The 15,034-nt window shown below is 43.8% G+C and overlaps 1 protein-coding gene across 2 annotated transcripts in view; it reads left to right on the top strand.

Annotated features, from left to right (window-relative positions):
• Window positions 1-2,850: 2,850 nt before the first annotated feature.
• MGMT (O-6-methylguanine-DNA methyltransferase) overlaps window positions 2,851-15,034 on the top strand; it is a 138,774-nt gene continuing 126,590 nt past the window's right edge. The window contains exons 1-3 of one of the 2 annotated variants that reach the window (XM_033066760.1): window positions 2,857-2,909; window positions 4,074-4,084; window positions 10,697-10,740. In XM_033066760.1, coding sequence (XP_032922651.1) covers window positions 10,717-10,740 — 24 coding nt within the window. In that variant the 5' untranslated portion in view covers window positions 2,857-2,909; window positions 4,074-4,084; window positions 10,697-10,716. Of the gene's footprint in view, window positions 2,910-4,073; window positions 4,085-10,696; window positions 10,741-15,034 lie in introns of both variants that reach the window. The other variant, XM_033066759.1, reaches the window with a different exon arrangement.

The following is a 15,034-nucleotide window of genomic DNA, read 5'->3' as shown; positions in this document are numbered from 1 at the left end:
ATTATTATTTTTTCCTGGTGATTCTAACTGTGAAAGGCAAGCCTTATTTACTGGTTGAAGTGAACTCACACCAGGTGCCATTGCTGGGGCGCTCTGCAGCTGAAGAGAGGCCGGAGGAGCAGAGGAAATGCTCCAGGCCAGGCTCTGACTCAGAAAGGCACACACACACAAAGGCAGAAATATTTTATGCCTCTGCTCCAATCTGACAGTTTTCTCTGGGGGGAAATTAAGGATCTACAAGTGAGGTCCAAATCACAGAAAGTGATCTTCAATCCTGCATCTTCCCCAGGCTCCATCTGTTTGTGTCCCTGCCTGGCGAGAGGTTCCTTCCAGCTCCTGTGCCCAAATCTCTCCTCCACAGCAGATGTTGCAGAAAGGAGACACTTCCAGAGGTTAGTCCTTAACAAGGAATTTAATCCAGGCTGAAACAGTTGTGATTTGACATCTCAAGGCATTTAATGAAACCCTTCCTTTTCAGTTTTTTCACCCCATCACAATATTTGACTGCAAAGTTCATGTGTTGTTTAAGCCTTGGTTTACTTGGATGCAAATTCAAGTGCTGGTGCTGGAAGACAACTGCAGACAGATGTTCCAGTCCTGGGGAAATACCATCCTGTCCCTGAAAATGCCACATTAAATGAACCATTAATAACAAATAAAGAACTGAAAGGAAATGCAATGCCTTATAAGCAGCAGACGTAAGTAAAATAAAAACTGAGAAAAAATGCCTGGAATGAAAAACAAAGATATTGGACATGACTTGTAAAACATTTTAGAAATGTTGTACCTTCTTACAGGATTATTGGTATGAAAATTCATTCACAAGCTTTAGTATTAGTGAACTAGACTGGATGTGTCATCACTGAGAGCTGGAATTCTTCCAGGGAGAAAATGAGACCCATCTAACAAGGCGTTATCGTTAAAGGAGTGGAAATCAAAGAGTTCAGTGGTTGAAATGACACTTGAAGTGACAAAAATCCAAATCTGGCCAGCAGAAGGGTCAGAGATTTGAATAAGATTTCCATGACTCTGAGGGCAGAGTGAACACTGGTCAGAAGCACCTTTTTCATCTCATTTATAAACAGGAATACGTGACACTTAATCAAGTTCCAATGCAGCAAAGTTTGAAACAGCACAGAGAAACTTTCCTTTATAGTGCAAACACACAACTCGTGGACCCACTGCCAAAGCCCAAGATGGCAGGATTTAAGAAAGTCTGGATATTTTACATTCCCTATTCAAGCCTGTTATAATGCAAACTAAAATCATATTAAAGATAATCAATTTTCATGCTCCAGGCAATAAGGAGATCACCTTGGGAGGAGGCAGAGAAGATTAATATGTATTTTGGGGAGGTTTCCACTTATAATAAAGTTTCAGGAACTGGCTACTTTTCTGACAAGGATATCAGGAGAGAGAGAATATTCCAGCCACTTTAGAATAACTGTTTCTAGGCCATCCCATCCAGTACAGAGCTTGATTTTTGTATTTAGAGAGAGGATCAACCTCCCATAAGCCACTGCCTTTTTATGGACATGCAGTGACAGTACCTTTTAATTGACCATTAATCCAAGCCTCATTAGAACTAGGGAAAAACTTCATTTTCTCATCAGTAAATGTCAGTTGCTCCAGTAAAACCATTTTCAATTGTATTGAGGAACCTTCTGCATTTTGGACTATATTTTATATTTATTTTATATTTCTTCCAGAATGAGATTTAACACACAAGCACTACCTCAATGCTGTTAGTTCTGTATTTATTTGTAAATTTTCCCTATGAAAAAAAGGATTTCCTGAATTCTGTAATGATTTTTAAAATATTGTTCTGATCCTTCCCACGTGGATTTCTCCATTTTGTGATAGTTTCTGAATCACACAGAGAAACTCATAAAATTTTTGCTGACGTAACTCATGTTGAGACTGTGAAAGATTCTCCAGCTTGAAAATTAGTGGTTTCTTGCTGCAAACTTTACTGGCATTTCGCATCCTGTTCCTTAGAGTTTTATTACTTCAAATAAACCTCACTGCAAGTTCATTTTGCTCTGGCATTTCACTCCTTTTTATCTCCTCCATGTCTCCTTTCAGGAACTGTATTTACCAAATGCTCCTCTTTCTACACTCAGCCCCTAATTCTCTGTCCCCACCTCACCTATAACTTTGCAAACACAGAATCCCAGAATGGTTTGGGTTGGAAGGGATCTCAAATCCCATCCATGGCAGGGACACCTCCCCAATGTCCAACCCCAATGTCCAGCCCCAGTGTCCAACCCCAATGTCCAGCCCCTGTGTCCAGCCTGGCCTTGGGCACCTCCAGGGATCCAGGGGCAGCCACAGCAAATCTGGGCACCTGTGCCAGGGCCTCAGCATCTCCACAGGGAATAATTTCTTCCCCAATTTCCCATCTAAATCTGCCCACTCTCAGTTTAAAGCCATTCCCTGTGTCCTGTCCCTCCACCCCTTGTCCCCAGTCCCTCTCCAGCTCTCCTGGAGCCTCTTTAGCACTGCAAAGGGCTCTGAGCTGTCGCTGGAGCTTTTCCCGTCCAGCTGAGCACCCCCAGCCGTGTCAGCGCGCACCCATCGCTGTTTTTGGGGCGATTTTTACACAACTCCGCGTTTTTCCCCCGCGTGCGGCCCGGCCCGCAGCCCCAGCCGGGCTCCCCAGGCCGCGGCCACTCGAGCGGGGAGCGAGGCCAGGCCCTTCCCGGAGCCCTCCCGGAGCCAACTGGAACTCCCCTGGCTCTGCCTGGAACTCTCCCGGGCACTGCCTGGAACTCTCCCGGGCACTGCCTGGAACTCCCCGGCTCTGCCTCTTCCCCTCCCCGCCCGGCTGCGGCTTCCGGGCGGCCCCGGCCCCGCCCCGGCAGCGCGGCCTGTGCGGAGCGGCCGCGGCCATCCCCGGCTGAGGGCAGGTGCGGGGCCCGCCGGGGACACCCAGGGACAGCCCGAGAGCTCCAGGGACAGCCCGAGTGCTCCAGGGACAGCCCGAGAGCTCCAGGGAGAGGCAGGGAGGGAGGGCAGGCGGGCGGGTGAGCGGTGCCGGCCTGGGCAGCGGGGGATGCTCAGCCCCGCTCCCGGAGCCCGCACAGCCGGGGCAGCGCAAACCCGCCGGGTTTGGGGCTGCGGGGACAAAAACATGCTGGTTTTCCTTGGGATAGTGCTGGGAGGGGATAGGTGGATGGCAACAGCTTGGGGTGGCAGCAGATTAAGGTGAATTTGCACCAAAATAACTGTTCGGGAAGGGTCGGTTCCCTCCTGGGGCATGCCCGGGCGCGTCCGGGCTGGGGATGCTGCAGTGGAGGGGTGGGTGAGCGGCAGTGATGCTTGATGGGCTCCGAGCACATAAACTGCGCCAAAATCATCGCCCAAAAGCTTTGCCCAGAGTGGTTTTAGAGTTTTCCTCACTGGGAATATTCCAGAAGTGTCTGAGCGCCGTGCTGTGCCATCTGCTCGGGGATGGCGCTGCTGGCACCGCGTGAGCCGCTCTGCTCCCTCCCACCCGACCCAAATTAATACTACGGTAAAAATATCCTTTCAGCGCTGATGTAAAAACCAATCTCTGCAGGTGTTTTAAAATAATTGCAAAAATGTAACTGCATGCAGCTTTTAAAGCACGGTAAATGTAAAGAACTTTATTTGCCCCTCCCAAATAAATCGTATTTTTGATGATGCGTATCTTATTTTTGTGGAGTGGAACTCTTATTGAATGGTGAGATGCAGTCTCTGCAGTGTTCCACTTGGAAAAAATCTCTATTTTATATAGCAGGCAAAGTATAAATGTAAAATATTGCACAGATGCTGTGACAGTCGTTTCTCAGCTCCCTTTTGTGTCCCAAGGGTCATCATCTGGAGGGGTGTGTTGAAATGTGTAAACCTGCTGAAGGTTTTGCCCTCCAAGCACTGCCTGTCTCCCTGATGCACTGGGGACTAAACTTGGGGATGTGGTTTTATTCTTTCTGGGGCAAAACATACCACTTCAATGCAGGAAATGTCTAAAAACATTTTCTTGTGAATGTTGTTAGTCTGTGACATACTGTTTTCATAGTAAAAGTTTTCTCTGCTTCATTTTCAAACAGAAATGTTCCAGGTACAGACAGTTCTACCAAAAGCTTCAAGTTTCAGCAGGAAAAAAGATGTGGCTGTGTGAGCTGAGGTGGCTTTAGCAATTCTATCTGCATTCTGGCCCATGACAAGTTCATTACACCAATTACTCCAGCAAGTGAACAGAAGCTCTACAGGAAACTGCTGTAGTTAGAGAGCAGCTTGTGTTACCGTGGCTGCTTTACCTCTTGATAACTCTGTAATTAACTTGTCACCTCTGTTTAATGCTTCACCTATGGAGAGGATGAGTTCATGGCATCACTGAGGGGATCAGGGCCTGGAGGAGAAGCTGCTGCCCTTTGGGAGGGTTTCTGGGGTTGCCCTGGATGGCTGAGTTAAGGACTTGTCAGGAAAAGCAGGAAGTTTGTTTTGGGGAGTGTGGGTAAGGGAAAGGCTGCGCCTTAACAGCTGTGGTTAAACTGGTGGTGACAGGGGAAACACCTAAAAGAAGCAGTAATGCCAAAAATCCAAAGGAGAGCATGTCAAAGACACACATGGCTGTTTTTGTAGTGGTTTTTTTTCACTATACAAAAAGGTTTTTGGAGGGCTGAGGACAGCTGGTGCTTGTGAATTAACCCTCAGGGTGCTGGCTGGTCTGGCAGTGCCTGATTTCCTTGTCCTACACCTCTGGTGGCATCCTCACCTCTGGGGGCTGCAGGGTGGTTTCAGGTGTTGGTGCTGGAAGAGCTTCATGAGAACAAATTGGAGGTCCCGGTCTGTCGGGGTGTCAGAATTGAACAGGAGCCCCCAGACCAGTCAGATGTTCTGTCTGGGACATAGCTGACCTAAATTACACCTAATTTCTGAAAGAAAAAGCCTTTCTGCTTGTGAGTTGTTATTTCATAACTCACAGAAAAATATCAGAGAATGGTTTGGGTTGGAAAGGACATTGAAGTCCGTCCAGTGACACCCCTGCCATGGCAGGGACCTCCCACTGTCCCCAATGTCCAACCTGGCCTTGGGCACTGCCAGGGATCCAGGGGCAGCCACAGCAAATGTGGGAATTCCATCCCCACCCTCCCAGGGAACAATTCCTGCCCAGTGTGATGACGATGGAGCAGGAGTTCAGCCTTTTGAGCAGGATCTCCATTCCCACATCAGATTCTGAACGTGTGAAACTTGTAAATCCATCCTGCAGGCATTAGTGTTGCCTGTAACCCTGCAGGGATTTGCTGCCTCAGGATGCTCCCTGCTTGTAGAGCTGGCACTGCCCATTCCCAGAAGTTGTCAGGGAAGCTGGATGCACATCCCAGACGTGGCATAACTCGGAGGAGGCAGCACTTGTTAACTCTATTTGTTTTTATTATGGACATCGATCTGCCAGTCGCAATAATGCATTTATGGACATTTTTCTGCAAGCACAGCGCTGGTGGCAGTTTTTACTGACAACTTGAGTCATCTGGACAGGAGTTGAAAATCCGTTTATTTTATTGACGGATTGTGCAATTCTCTCGTTTACCCAGTGTTCATAAGATGTCTGGACTGGTGAGGAGGATGTAACTGATGGGGAAATGGAGGATAAAGTTTTAATTCTGGGAGGTTTGGAATCTTTTAGGAAGTGACAGGTTCCAGCATGTGTTTGGGGTGGGTTTGGGAGCTTTAACTTCATTAATGCTGTAATTGAAAAGGGAAAGGCACAGTGTCTTTACAGCAGAATTCCAGACCTGAATTCCCTCCCTCTGCTGATGGTTGGGAATGGTACTGACTGGTAATTGTGCTAATTTATTGAAGGTATAATGGGTAAAATCCTCCTAATGGAATTAAAAACCCTGTTGAATTTAGCATTTCTGACATATCACCTAGCCCAGGTGTGCTTGGGCTAGCATGAAGTTTAACATACAACTGGAGAAACAACCAAACTATAAAACCAAACTTGTGCTGAAAGTATTTTTCATAAAAGCAAAATGCTGTTTTAAAACTGAGCTGCTTATTGTCCAGGCAACTGCTTAAAATGTATTGAATGCCAATAAAGCTTGTGTGGGTTTGGATTTTAATGAAGTTGAGTAATTATAAAAGTTATTTGGAATACCTGGCTCTTTTGATGCTTTTGTCTAATCCTTTTCTGAGTCATTTCCTCATTTACTATTTTGTATCTGCAGAACTAAATGTCCTGGTGGCTGTCAGAAGTATCAGTTTATACTGGGTTAAATTAAGTGATACAGATAATTCCAGGTATCTTTTCAAGTCACCTGTAAAACTTGGACATGCAGCTGAAATTCTCCCTGATGCAGCAGAGATTCTGAAGGTTATTAAAAATACCTGAACAAGTCACTTTTAATTGCAAAGGAGAAGAGGGGAGTTCATTAAAACAAAGGTTCTGACTTCTTCTCTGCTTTTTGCATGAAATAGGAGTTGAATATTAAAATAGCAGCATTGACCAATGGCCTGGAGTCTTGAGCAGCTTGGCAGCAGGGAATAAATTATAATTGGAGTTTTGATCTGATGGATGCATTTTAGCTTTTTTATACAAATGCTACCTTTTCGTGCAGATTAATGCCATCAATATTTTTTTTATATATATTAGCACAGCCCACTGGAGTCAGAGTTGTTTTGTTGTGTGAATCCTGCCATCTCTGTGCTCCATGTGCAGATTTAGGTCCCTCCAGGTAACCCTGCGTTAGCAGATAGCAAGAATTAGTGCTGTTTTGCAATGCTGCTGCTGCATAATCATCACCAGGAATACTGAAATTATCTGAGTGCTTTAGATCCATCAGCACAAGGCAAACAATGCTCTTATCTTGGCTTGTTTGTACATTCAAGTGTGCAGAAGGTCTGTTAATTAGTTACACTTTTTAATAAACACCTAAAGTATACTTAAGGCCCTGTTAAAAGATTAATTTTCCTGTTTCACATCAGAAAACCAGCAGATGAGTGTTCAGCATGTGGCAGTACGTGGGCAGCACGAGCCTGCCTTGGCTGCTGGTGGGGACAGGACACTTGTGCTGTCACCCATGTCCTGGAGAAACAATTCCCACTTCATTTTCCAGCACTGTGCTCTGCTGGATGTGGGGATGAGCAGAGGTGGGGTGGGGAGGGTGTGGGAAAAAAGAAATCCCTTGCACAGTCCCCTGCTGACACCAGAAATACCTCTGGTTCTTGGCTGACTTGATGAAACAAGATTTATAGTTGATGGAGTTTATTCAGGCTGGCCACAGTTGTTGGTTTGGGGTTTTTTGGTTTGGTTTGGTTTGGGTTTTTTTATGAAATATAAAGGAATAATTGGTTCTGAATCCAGCTTAGTGGGCCTGGATCATCATTCCCTTTAAACCTGGAGATTTAGGCAGTGGGATGGAAGTAAAACCTGGTTCTGTGGCCAGGGTTGTACTTCAGGAAGGTAAAATTGAGGTCCAACCAGGCAAAGTGCTTCAGCTGAAACAAATCTTTAAAATAAATCATAGAATGCCAGAATGGTTTGGGTTGGAAGGGACCTTAAAGAACATCTATTCCCACACCTTCCACTAAATCAGGCTGTGCCAAGCCCCAGTGTCCAGCCTGGCCTTGGGCACTGCCAGGGATCCAGGGGCAGCCCCAGCAAATCTGGGCACCTGTGCCACCATGCCCACCCTGCCAGGGAAGTAAAAAATGCTTTTTTATTATTTTTTTAAACATACCAATAATACTATTCTCACTGATTGCACGACTCTAATGTACTTTATTTTATATTATTGTTAATGCACCTGGCTCTGGATTTAAATGCTTTCCAGTTGCCTTTTTGTGCCATTGTATTTGATTCCACTGCGAGACTTTCTAAGAATATGATTAACCCTCTGGGTCATCTTATAATGTAATTATTAATGATTGATTCTGTTTATCCTTGGGATCAATATGAGAAGCAAAAATGCTTTGGCATATATTTGGGGTTGATTTCTTATGTTCAGTAAACATGATCTGGTGACAAGACCGGTATTGGTTTATTACTCGGAACGTGTTTGATGAATCTGAAGTGTGTAATTAGTTTTATATAATGATGGTGATATGTGGGGTTTTTTACATGACTTATGTTAATATGGCCAATAGTGTTAACATCTCCTGCCACTAATAGTTAGGGTGGGGATGTATAGTAATTGATCTTCCTGGGAGTGCTGTAATGTAAAAACAATTCCGGCTGTTTGAAGTATATTTTACAAGTGTGCATTGGGCCTTTGGGATGTTATACTGAAAAACCCAATTGTACAGTTACCATGGGAACCCAATTAGAATAGATTGCTGGATTTTTTTTTTTTTTTCAGGCTTTCATCTTGACCAAAAATCTAATGTACTTTAAATGTTTTCATATGGAGTTTTGTTCGTATAGTCACTTGGTGTAATGGCTGGGTTTTAATTTTAGTGCTGAACCAGAGTGTTCTGTTGAGAACTTATCCTTCAAGGAGAATCTTCCTTTAGTGTTTAAAAGTTGATGAACTGAGAAAAAATACTTCTTATTAATCCAAGTTCTCACTGCCATCACATGTACTTATCAGGCTGCAGTCCTGGGGAAAAAAGCAGGGAAGTGTCTCAAAGCCCGAGGACTTCTGTTCTAGATCAGCACCAGAACAGGGCTGAAGAATTTCCTGCCCTTCAATGATCTATTTTTGATGTCACCTCTGACTTTTCTTCCCCTTTGTGACCTGTTGGCATATGCAGAGGTTTGGGATGCTCACACTGTGATGTGTTTGCTTCTTGCACCATTCAGCACCTGCAGGGGTTTGTGTGTCTTGCAGGAGTCCTGGGAGCATCCTGCTCCCCCAGCACAGCTCCTGCCTGGGAGCAGAGCTTGTGGGCACAGCTCCTGGCTGGGAGCAGAGCTTGGGGACAACTTGGGAACATCTTGCTGGAATGGCCAAGGGAAGCTGAGGCAGGAGAGATGGAGATGGGCATCCCTGCTCCTTGTTGGCAGCTCTGAGCTAGGCAAATTACTCTGTTTATTTTTCCATACTACTCACTAATCCCTTCAGTTTATCCCACTCTGCAAATGCAGGAGGGAATTTTCCATTTTGGTGAAGCCATGGCTGGCATGAAGGTTTGAGTTTTTTTGAGGTTTGGTTCTGGTGTCTCCATTTCCACACCATGGAAGTGGCATCACTGGATTTGATCAATGTGTATTGTTCTAAAGAGGTTTTGGCTTTTTGCCTTCAAAAAGAGGAGAACCCTTCAGCTCCATGTGAAACACTGACCTCCTCCAAGATATCCTTTGCAAGGCTGAGGTGCACTTTGGAGGGATGGTTTGGACTTTGCAAACCCAGGGTTTTGTGTGGTTTCCCCTGTCTGGCTGTCAGAATTCTTGTAACCACCATGGTCTGGACATGACTGGTTTGACCTAAGGAAAGCCTTGCTGGGTGGGCAGATGGAGCTCAGCCAGGGTTTGAAATGAGCATCTGGATAAATCTCATTATTGAGGTAAAATTTCAGCTTTACCCTTCAGGAAGATCTGAAATTCCTGCGTGTTGCTGGGTGCTTTAAAAGACCCAGCTCTGAACTGACGATGGAAATAAATTGCTATTTTATTTTTAGCTCTGTCACAGATATTTTAAGTAGTTCTATTAGATTGTTCATCTGCCTGACCTGCATTTAAAAATGCAATGAGTTCTCTTTGCAGTGCCTGCCTTGTTACTATAGTTAAAATACTAATTATTAATCTGAATTTTAAACACCTAAGTAAGATGCAGTGTTAAGATGAAATGTTGCTGTTTGCTTTTAAGTGGCTGGGGAGTGGCTGTGTCAGTGCCTTGGACTTCAAGGAGAGGTCTTGGAAAGCCTGGGATGTTCATATAATTTGATTTTTCAGAGATTTACCATTCCTAAAGTGGATATAGTTATCCCTGCCCATGGAGTGGTGAGTTCCCTGATTTAAGTGGAGCAGTTCTCATCGAGGCTGGATGTGAGTCAGGATTGTGAAGCTGGGCTTTGGCACATAATCTCCTTGATTTTAAAAAATGCAGTGTTTATAGCACATCTTTCAAAGACACAGTGATCTTGGTTGAGTGGCACTAAAAAAAAAAATAGAGGGGGGAGCTAAATGCCAAAGAAATAGGAAATATCCTTTATCTCCAAGGGGAGAGCAAAAAGGAACCAGTTGTGTTCTTTAATTATATAAATAATGTTAAAGGCTAGAATTATAATAATTGAAGTTAAAATGTTTTAGGTACTCAGTGGTGTGAAATCCGTGCTTTTAAGCCCAGAATATATGACAATCACTTGCTTTAAAATCACTTTCATGCCTTAAAATGTGGCATTTCCTAAATCACAGAAGGCTCTTCATTTTACTCAGTCACTTAGAAGTACATGACAGCCTGGAAAAAATGTATTCAATTAATACTTTTATCTTTTGAGGCATTCTTATTCCAGATATTAGAGTTGTGCAGTGCTTGTTGTGGAAGAACTCTTCAATGTGCCATCTGTTGATTTTTTTGTTTGCCTCATGACAAGTGGGTGACTTAACATTAAAATTCCACGTTGTTTGTAAAAAACCAAACCCCCTTTGGAAATTCTGTGTACTGAAACTAGGAGCTCCTTTAAAAACTGACACAGAGGTGGTTATAGAAGAAAATTCTGGATATTCAGCTCTCCCTGTGGCATCAGATTTAACAATCTAATTGGGAATTATTTTTTTTCCTTGCAGGTGAAGCCTTTTCTTCCACGATGGCATCGAGGCTCGTTCCCAAAGTAAGTTTGCAGTGCAAACCTCTGCATGGAGGTGTCCACTGCAAGTCCAGCATTACAAAAGAGTTCACGTAACATAGTTTGTTTTTTCCCCAGTGCCCAGCAGTCAGGATTAGGAATCCAGTTGACAAGATTGATGCTGCATTGTAAATCTCTGTAGCTCTGTCATGGTTGGTAACAGGCATCAGTGGACCTTTCCCCAGCACGTATCCATCTGCCACAGAGCATAAATAACAGTACAGAGCTGCTCTCTCAGTTTTTTCTGTTTCCATTCCCTAGTAATGAACACCTCCCTGAAAAACAGGCTTAATTTTGAGGCTTGATGCTTCAGTGCTGGAAGTGTAGGTCAGTGACATCGTAGCAAAATCAGGAAACATGGATGTTTATCCAAATATTCAGGCAATTTACTCTGCTGAAAGAAGGGCATCAACACATTGTTAGCCTCTAACTGTCTCCCTGAAATAGTTGAAATGAACTTTGAAGACACAAATGCCTTTTTTGTGTGTGTGAAATGCCTATTTTTGTAACATCACTGGTGCTCCTCTAGGAAAACATTTCTGGTACAATCACACCTGCATTTCTAACTATTCCTGTTGGCAACTTCTATCACTGCTCTAAATGTCTGAATAGTGGCATCTCTTGTGGTTTTAATCTGCTTTACATAATGTCATGTGGCTTAGGAAATGAGTATTTTGCTGGTTTGTGTTGTTTGCCTCAAAACAAATCGGTTTTGTTTTATAAAACAGAATGGTTGAGGAAGAAATCCAGGTAAATAAATTCTTGCTTCACTTATTTCTTTTGAACCATCATCTCTTTAGTTGCATTTATGCATCTTCCAGTTGCAAACACCTTTTAGCAGAGAAATACTTGGTAGGGAGAATCCCTGGTTCCCTCTCATTGCAGGCTAGGTGTGATAGAGCTGGCAAGTGACACGAAACTAATAATTTATTATCTAACCTTTTCATTTCCCCCACTCTCACGTGGAGTTGAAAGGTGCAGCTTGAGCTGTTAGGGGAGTTTTCCTCTTTTGATATGTGGGAAGACAGAAGGTTTGAGGTAAAACACTCCAAGCCTGCTGTGGGGACTGTGCAGACACTTCCCTGTGCTCTGGATGCATATTAAATATTTCTGTGCTGATGTAATTGGGGATTTTCTGGCTGTTTGCAGTGTGTGATCAGTTTGCACAGCCCCACGTTGGGGTGACACCCAGCGTGTGCCTGGCTGGGGGTTTGCAGGAATCAATTATCACCCGTGCAATGTGCTGAGCAGTTCTTAAGGAGATTGCTGAAAAATGGTTTGGGAAAGCAGCAGATGTGGGAATTTTCCATAATCACTGTCTGTGTCTCCCACCCCAGCCCTGATGCTGTTGCAGTGGCCAGAGATGAGTTTTGGGTTTGGGTTTGAGTTTGAGTGGGAATTTTCCATAATCACACTCTGTGTCTCCCACCCCAGCTTTGATGTTGTTGCAGTGGCCAGAGATGAGTTTTGGGTTTGGGTTTGAGTTTGAGTGGGAATTTTCCATAATCACTGTCTGTGTCTCCCACCCCAGCCCTGATGCTGTTTCAGTGGCCAGAGATGAGTTTGGGGTTTGGGTTTGCCTGGGCTCTGGGTGAGCAAACCTCAGCACATCTCCATGATTTAGGAATTTTAGGGGGGTTTGGTGTTCTTATGACAATGTGGCATTTTTTGTGTTTAATTAGAAAACTCTAAATGTCGTTCTGCTCCTCACTGGATTTCTTGCAGTTAAATTTGAAGGTGGTAAATGGATTCTTGTGCTAACCCTGGTGCTCTGCTCTGTTCATAGTGAAACCCTTATCCTGACTCAAGCAGGAATGGATAACTATAGCAAAATCCAGATATGTGTGTGCCAACAATATACTCTTGTATTTTTATCCCAGCACCTCTTCTGTGTGTATTTATTTCCCTGTATTCTGAGGTTTTAGTGAATTCCTAACACACATTTTGCTGCTCTGCTCACTTCAAAAATTTCAGTGAAATTCTTTCCTGACACACACCTCAGATTCCTGACTCTCCTTCAGCTTAAGGAGCACTATTAATGGTTTTGTTCATATTGCTTAGATTTATTTTGTTATTATTCTCCAGCTCCTACTCTTCAGGTAGAGTTATTTTGGTATTATAAAGAATGATGGATTATATAGGAAAGTTTCTTTTGAAGCACTCCTGATATTGTGCAATGCACTTGGGGGTCAGCTACACTTGACTGATGCATGATTTATCCCATGTCCCTGCCACTTCCTGAGATAAAGCTGCTATTTTATCAAAAATGCCAGCAAGTGTGATTTAGAATTTATACCCCTCCTTTTTCAAATAATTGTTCTGATTACTTTCTGGCACGGCAATAAAATGATAAAGGTAATTGCACACAAATGTGAGATAGCACCAAAATACAATAAAATTAACCTGAATTAGCTTGACTTGTCGATGAGAAGTATTTATGAAATGTATTTTTGCAATAAGGGAGACTGATATTATAGCTGGAAGGTGAGTTATTGCCTTAATGTAATACTGTTTGAAATTTAAAAAAGAGACTGTTACAGTTGAGGGTGATTGTGCCTTTGAAATTAAGTTGAAGTGATTCTTATAATTGGCAGCAATAATGCATTGGGAAGGTAATATCTTTTATTGTGTTATGCCTAGTTGCATTATCTTTTATTTAGCTGGTCCTGACTCCAGCTCTGCAGAGAAGACAAGCAGGAGCAGGTTAGGAATTTTGTGGATTTAGGTGATAAAAACTTGAAATGTTACCCAATATTAAAGTCATTCTTCTGCTGGGTTTCTTTTTCATTTTTAGCCATTTTCAGTTCCCCTGAACCTGATACAAGGCTCATTTGATTAAAATTTCATCTGTTTTCCTTGTATTGGAGCAGTTGCCATGTATTTACATCCAGGCTGAGCCTGTAGGAGCCGAGCACTCCAGGCTCACTGTGTGAGCATTTGTGTCAGATTTGGGCAGGGAATTTTGTATTTCTCTCTGCCTCAAAGTAAAACCTCCTAGGGTAAAGTGTGAACACACTTACACCAAGCACCTCGATGGTTTTTAAGGAGTAGATCCTCAAATCCTACAGTCACAGAGGTTGGAAAATCCCTCCCAGCCATGGAGTCCAAGCTGAGCCCATCCCACCTTGTGACACAGAGCTCTGGGTGCCAGCTCCAAGAATTCCTGGGACACTCCAGGGATGGGATCCAACCCTGCCTGGGCAGCTCCAATCCCTGAGCCCCCTTTCCATGGGGAAATTATTCCCAAAATCCACCCTGAGCTCCCCTGCCCAGCCTGAGCTGTTCCCTCTGCTCCTGTCCCTGTCCCTGTTCCCAGATCCCAAATCCCCCCGGTGTCCCCTCCTGGCAGGGACTTGTGCAGAGCCACAAGGGCCCCCTGAGCCTCCTTTTCTCCAGGCTGAGCCCCTTCCCAGCTCCTCAGGAATTCTCCAGCCCCTCCCCAGCTCTGTTCCCTTCCCTGGTCACCCAATGTCCTTCCTGTCCTGAGGGGCCAGAACTGGGCACAGCACAGAGGGAATTATAACTGTATATGGATAACTAGATATGCAGCTGATACCTTGAATTTAACTCTTGAAGTGATGAACACATCTGGAAAATTGAGATTACTGCACCATGACTTTCCCTTTGCATGAGATTTCATGGAGTCATGGAACATCCCGAGTTGAAAGGGATTTGTTGAAATTCAACCCAGTAATGTTTTCTTTGAGGACCCTCTAATTGTTAAGAGACAAGATTCTTCACTTTTGATTCTTTAATATATTTGTTTCTTTAGTTGTTTGGGAGCAAATTCCTTAATTATTTTTAAATATCTATATTACAGGCATAAACAAATCTGTGGTTTATTCCCTCTGAGAATGTTAAAATATTGACCAACTCAAAAAAACACAACATTGCTTTGTAGTGCTTCTAACTGAACCTTCTGCCATAGGAATTCCAGCTTCAAAAATGAGGAGCTGGAGGATTTAATCCCTTTGGTGGGCAATAAGAGGGACAATGTGCTTCCCCTGCCCTTGGAAGTCACACCAGGACATGTGGCTTTTGGCTGGTTCCTGCTGGGATTTGCAGGTACCCACAAACTGGGTGCACACACTTGTTGCCATAATCTGATTATTCCAGGAATATCTGGCACTGTCCTGTCCACTTTCCCTCCTCTTGGTGCTCCATTTCTTACCCAGTGTAACTCTAATTAATTAGAATATCTCTTGGCAGCCCCCAGTTTGAAGAGATGCCCTGAATAACTCCGTGTCCCCACCATGATCAGTAATTTTTAAAACTAATT

Source organism: Catharus ustulatus, chromosome 8 (genome assembly GCF_009819885.2).
Source record: "Catharus ustulatus isolate bCatUst1 chromosome 8, bCatUst1.pri.v2, whole genome shotgun sequence".
Lineage (NCBI taxonomy): Eukaryota > Metazoa > Chordata > Aves > Passeriformes > Turdidae > Catharus > Catharus ustulatus.
Note: the sequence above shows the minus strand (reverse complement) of the source record. Positions and strands in the feature narration are given on the sequence as shown.